Here is a 6,590-nt window from a genome sequence, read left to right on the forward strand (position 1 = left end):
ACATAAGTGGGCAAGGTGTGTGTGGTCTCATAAAAGGCAGCATTGGCTAACTTGTGGTCCATGTTCCTCGGCAACAGGTCCACATGAATGCTGTCGTCTACAAAACACTTCAACACCAACTAATTACTTCTTCCTCATACCACCCAACCATCACACCTATTCAAATGTTTCACCACTACTACTTGCTTAAAATGAAAGACTACAATTTTTTTACAAACCGATCACGTGTAAATCTGTATTGTATGGAAATATCAATCATATATATGGACCGTCACATGGCAATCTACGTTTTAGTGGCTGACGAGCCAACATATATAGATCGTTGAGTTTAATCTTAGTTTTGGGTCGGGTTGAATTATCACAACATGTTGTAGGGGTGGGTGCCCCTCCCCCATTTCTGCACTAGCTAACGTGTTAAGTACCGAGTGTGTTGCCACGTCAGTTTGTAAATATGATAAGTGTTATGTGGCCATTTACATTTTAGTGACTAATATGATAAATGTCACGTAAATTGTCATATCAATTTGTAAAAAAAAAAATTGTAGTGAAAACTATAACAACACTCATATTCTACATGCATGATTCATTTGGACCTATGATTTCGTCGGTGAACAGTGTAATTTTAAACAATATTGTAAATATGTATTGTTGAGGGGTGCACTTTTAAAAAATTACAATTTTAAAACTTTAAAAAATCTGTATTTTCAAATTGCAAGTAAAAGAATGCATGTGTTTTTAAAAATGTAAAATGTCAAAGACTAAATCACAATTTTACTACACGCTTAACTGCGTTGTTAAAAATTATGTTTTCAAATCACACGTTCTAAAATCACTATTTTTTAAATCCTGCATTTTGAAACCACAAATCAACTTAAACTTTTGAAATAAATGATGATTTAGTACATACCATATAAACGACTTCCAGTATACCATTTCAGTCGCACTCAAATTGGAACCCTAATTATCATTTGGCCCTTATTCTCCATTGATCCCATAATGTAAAATATATGAGTTGTATTAGAATATTGATTAAATAATTAAATTAATTATTTTCTATCCGTTTAAGTTTTTTGTGATAAGTGGTGATTTAACATAGCATCAAAACAAATGTCTTGAATTTCAACTTAACGTTTTAATTTAATATTTAACTTGTTGGGCCTCACTTATGTTAGAGGAGTATTAAAAGATCAAAACAGTTATTTTCTATAGCTTAGAATTTTGAATTAAATAGTAATTTAATAAGTTGAATTAAAAAAAAAAAAAAAGCCTCTTGCAAACAGTGAAAAAGTAATTAGTGAGATAATCAGATAAGTGAAGAATAATGTGACAATTAGGGAAATAAACCTTAAAGGAGACCCAAGTAATCTGCATGATTGAGACTGGCTAGCAGAATCACCGATCCCTAGCTACTCTCTGTACGTAAACTCATCATTGTATTTATTTATTATTATTATTTTTTTTTTATATGATTGACAAGTAAAAATTAATTAGGAGATATTGCTTGAAGCCTTTGGGTCATCTTTCACCTAGTGGTCCTGAATAGTCCATGTAGGGCATGGAATCCATGAAACTTCATTTTCTTTGCTCCTTCAATTTTCTTTTTCTTATTAGACGATTAAACTCACATGCATTTCCTCTCTCATCGAATGTGTCCAAAGTTTCTGCAGCAAAACTTATGATATCCCACCATTGAGCCTAATTAATTGCATCAACCAATTATTAATTTAACTAATCTTACAAAACGACACAAATCACAACAATTCCGATCCATTTAGGGTTGTAATTGAGCCGAATATTGAATGTTCAAATTTAGTTGGTTTATTTTTTTGTTCAAACTACGTTCTTTTTTTTTTTTTTTTTTTTTTAATTAAACTCAAACTTGTTTACGAGTTGCTCGATCAATTAACTTACACATAAACCCACTCATATAATATATACACACATTAAGTCTCACAATTACAACATTCGATCAATCTATATCTATTACACTACAAAATTAAAAGAATTCTTTTTTATCGATCAATTTCTAAAAACTTAACACGTTCTCATAATTACAAAGTTTAAAAAAAAAAAATAAAAAATGAAGTTATACGAGCTTATACGAATCAATCCGAGTTTATACAAAAGTTCGGCTAGTTTAATAAACAAGCCTAAATTTTTGTTAAAGCTATGTTCATTTAATAAATGAACCGAACCCAAACTTGTTCATAATTAAGCGACTCTTTTCATTAATTTACAGCCCTATCTAGCTAGCCCCATTCTAATTAATTAATTAACACTCCTTAATTAATGTGAATAGAGAAGCAAATTAATGTATGTTAAGTAATTAAGTTTGGGCTCCACCAGCTCATAGCTTGTCGTACGTAACAATATTGTCATCCTCTCAAAGTGGGTTTTTGCCACTAGCTACTTTGAGTACAGTCATCCTCTCCAAGATTACGAGAGCTTTGTTTTGGACAATTCCACCTCGTAATAGGAATAACTTCTTCCGACATATATGTCCGCCACACAATCTTTAGGTTTCTTCATTAATTACAACCCTAATTACCATCGAGTTCTAATTATTTGTTAATGAACGTACTAATTAAGTTCGTGAGTCAAAATGACATATATAATAATCTTTGACAATTGTACTTCAAGCTTAAATCGTTTATTAAAAGAGTACGTATTTAAATAAGAATCAAGCTTGAATAATTAAATAAAAATAAGTTCTTCTCGAGCTTAATTAATTGGTTTAGTTCATTTGCAACGGTAGAAGATTTATTTGTTTGAAATGAATAAATTCTCTTTACATTTCTACAAAAATTTGTTTAAACTATTTTCTTTAATTAATTGTACGAGGTATTTTAGTTGATCAAGGGTAACAATTGTAGAAATATTCTAGATTTTCTTTTTTACTTTGTTTTTGGCAAACTATATTGGATATTAGAAATTCATCTAATGAAGACAATTCTTTGGGGGTGGGGGGAAGCCTAACTATAGGAATTATTAAGGGCCTAGCTAGCTCGTCATGATATTTAATGAAGACAATTTTATGTGAACAAGATCATAATATTTTAAGGTTGGGGTGTTTGGCAAATCTTTTTTAGAGCAAAAAAGAGAAATGAACGGGTTAATGCGAGGCTAGAGTGACATAAATGTGAAATGAATTTTGAATATTTTTTTAATGAACAGCGAAAAAAACGAGTTTGATAAGGAATTGGTTGATAAATGGGTCGAATAATGAATTAGCTATATATATGGGGGCAAAGAATTGAAGGGGGGGTAAAAAATAATTTTAAAGGGTTTAATATTTCATTAAAAAAAAAAAAAGCATAAATTTTAAAGGACTTTCTAACATTTTGAGGGGCTACTGCTCCCAATCAATAATGTGGTTCCACCCCTAATTGGATGGATGGTAAGGAAGGGGAGGGGTTGTCTTCCCTTGGGGTCCATCAAGAATGGATGGAGATAAAGAAAGAGAAACAGTATAATTAGTTTTAATTATTAGAACTCATAGGATTTCATTGTATATTTGCCTAGAATTATCATAGTAATGTAGTTAATAAGATTCATATGATTTCTCACCACATTTACAATATTTATCTTGTATGACTTACTTCACCAACCATATATGCTCTATAAATATATAGGACGTCTTGTAATAACAATATTTAAGTTAAATAAGATCAAGATGTAGCTTTAGTGAGTATTATAACAAAAATGTAGGCCTTTAAAGGTCGAACCATCTCAAATTTCTTGTATTCTCTCTTTCTCTTTTCTCCAAAACATGTTTCTTTTGCCTTTTCCTATAATATAATTAATATAATTTTATTTCAATCCAATTTCCTCTCTAAACGACCAAACACCTAAAAAAAGTATAATTTTCTCCATCTCTTTGTGCAGACATGTCAAAAAAAATAAAATAAAATAAAATTTTCATCTTCTTATTCCCTCTCTTCCTTCCTTCCTCCTCCCTCTCCTTTCTCTTTCTCTTTCTCTCCCCCTTCGTTTTGCCAAACTTAATCTATAGAAGAACTCAATTTATACAAATTACATGCCCAAAAATGTAACATACATGCATTTCCCGGCTCTAGCTGATCCATCTGTCAATTTTATTGTGATTTTCAGCTGGAAAATCAACGTCCTTATACTTTCAAAACTCCATTGACAGTTTTTTCTCATTCTAGATATGCATCTTATACTTTGTTCTTTACGTTTTCAATTGAATTTATGCACCGCTAGCTAGCTTATGCATTAACGTGTCAAGTCAACCCAAAAAACAAATTGCTCAATCAAGTTTTTGAGAGATGTCAGGCATCCAACTCCAACTACTCAATGGGCCAAATCTGGTGGTCGGCATCACCTCCGCGCGCGTGATGGTTGGGAGCTGAGTGGCATGATTAATACATAGATTTAGTGATATTGAAAACAAAAAGAAAAGAAAAATATTATATATTGACTAACGTAGCAATACCAACCAACGCGCACGGAAAAATGTGTAATACATAGTGTATATACATATATATATTTACAAAGTATATATAGTATGGCTCACAAGCAAAAGGAAGACTAGTGATCAAACATACATGTATGCAGACATAACCCAAACCCAAATTTGATAATTAGGAAAGAAACCCTAATAGTAAGGAAGGCCAAATTAGGGCAAGGCAAGTTGAGGAATAATCCCAAAGTCCCCCAGCAAAGGTGCAGCACAAAAGGCAAAGGGCAAAGGCAAAACGAAATGATTACTTGAATGAGATGGGACCCAGATGATAGTCTTTCCTTTCCAAGTCTCTCAATTTTTTGACTTGGGATTGGTCCCACATCGGCCACCATTGTCTTTATGGATTGAATGATAAAAAGAGCACCTCACGTGGAGTCTGAACCAAAGGGGCTGTCCAACCACAGAATAAAAAGGAACCTCCCCCTTCCTTCATTCACCAAAAAATAAAAATCCCAGATATTTTCCCCCCACAAAAAAAAAAAAAAAACTAATTATTTCTCTAAAAGAAATACAAAATTAATGAAAAAGCAATTTCTTTTTCTAAAAAAATTTATGCTTTTTAAAGCTCACCCATATAATTCCCACTCATTATCTTTGTTGCTTAAAGCTTGCCCTCCTCCCTTCCTTATCCTCTCTCTCTACTCCTCCCATGAAAAATTCTCAAACAAATTAATTCCAGCAAAAGAAAAACACACCCTACTCTACTCTTATATATATATATATATATATATATATATAGAAGATAGATATATATATAGGCTAGCTAGCCAGAGCGTAAGAGAGAGACAGAGACAGAGACAGAGACCCACCATAAGATTAAATTAAACCCTCACTCACTCACTCACTCACTCACAATCCTTTCATCAAAAACCATTACTACTCTTTTCAAGTCCACCCCCGGCACCTATTTCCATGCGATCATGGAAGGAGGTGATGAGCTCCACCGCCCTAATTTCCCATTCCAATTGCTAGAGAAGAAGGAAGACGACCCATGTTCCACCTCCTCCGGATACCCTTCCCTTGCCATCTGCCCCGTCGAACCCAACGCCATCCAAACCGCTGGCGGCGGAAGCGCCTCCGCAGAACCCTCCAAGAAGCCACCCCCGAAGAGAGCTTCTACCAAGGACCGACACACCAAGGTCGACGGCAGAGGCCGCCGTATCCGAATGCCGGCACTCTGCGCCGCTAGGGTCTTCCAGCTCACGCGCGAACTGGGTCACAAGTCCGACGGCGAGACCATCGAGTGGCTGCTCCAGCAAGCCGAGCCGGCTGTGATCGCCGCCACTGGCACCGGCACCATCCCCGCCAACTTCACGTCTCTGAATATATCTCTCCGGAGCTCCGGCTCCAGCATGTCCGTTCCCTCCCAACTACGATCCTCCTACTTCAGTCCCAATTACTCGATGCAGCAACAAAGCCGACGGAGCTTGTTTCCCGGTATCGGATTATCCTCCGACAGCGGCACGTCGACGCTCCTCAATTTTCAGTCTTCCGGCGGCATGAACTCCATGCTACAAGCGAAGCAAGAGTTGCGCGACGCCACGTCATCTTTGGACTTGTCAGAGACGACGGAGGAGAGCATGGGAGGAGGGAGGAAGCGGAGGCCGGAGCAGCAGGACTTAATGTCGCAGCACCAAATGGGTAGCTACTTGATGCAGTCGAGCACCGGGGCAATTCCGGCGAGCCACGGTCAGATTCCGGCCAATTTCTGGATGGTTGCTAATTCCAATAACCAGGTTATGAGCGGTGACCCTATATGGACGTTTCCTTCCGTTAACAACAGCGCTGCTGCTTTGTATAGGGGCACCATGTCAAGTGGGTTACATTTCATGAATTTCCCTCCCCCGGTGGCCCTAATGCCTGGCCAACAACTAGCCTCAGGAATTGGCGGCGGTGGCGGCGGTGGTGGCAGTGGGGGTGGTAATAGTATGAGCGAAGGCCACTTGAATATGCTTGCTGGGTTCAATCCTTATCGGCCTATTTCCGGTACAAGTATATCAGAGTCGCAGGCGAGCGGTTCCCATTCGCATCACGGTGGCGGCGGCGGCGATGACCGGCACGACACAACTAGCCACCATTCATAGACCATCATCATCATTCATCA

General features: G+C 36.8%; 1 protein-coding gene across 1 annotated transcript; it reads left to right on the forward strand.

Annotated features, from left to right (window-relative positions):
• Nucleotides 1–5,089: 5,089 nt before the first annotated feature.
• LOC132175294 (transcription factor TCP14) lies at nucleotides 5,090–6,575 on the forward strand. The gene has a single exon (XM_059587181.1). The coding sequence runs from the start codon at nucleotides 5,407–5,409 to the stop codon at nucleotides 6,568–6,570; it is 1,164 nt and encodes a 387-aa protein (XP_059443164.1). The 5' UTR covers nucleotides 5,090–5,406; the 3' UTR covers nucleotides 6,571–6,575.
• Nucleotides 6,576–6,590: the final 15 nt, after the last annotated feature.

This window comes from Corylus avellana, chromosome ca3, assembly GCF_901000735.1.
Source record: "Corylus avellana chromosome ca3, CavTom2PMs-1.0".
In the NCBI taxonomy this organism is placed as follows: domain Eukaryota; kingdom Viridiplantae; phylum Streptophyta; class Magnoliopsida; order Fagales; family Betulaceae; genus Corylus; species Corylus avellana.

Excerpts from the sequence above, each read along its gene's own strand:
- LOC132175294 (XM_059587181.1), top strand. The coding sequence starts at position 5,407 with ATGGAAGGAGGTGATGAGCTCCACCGCCCTAATTTCCCATTCCAATTG.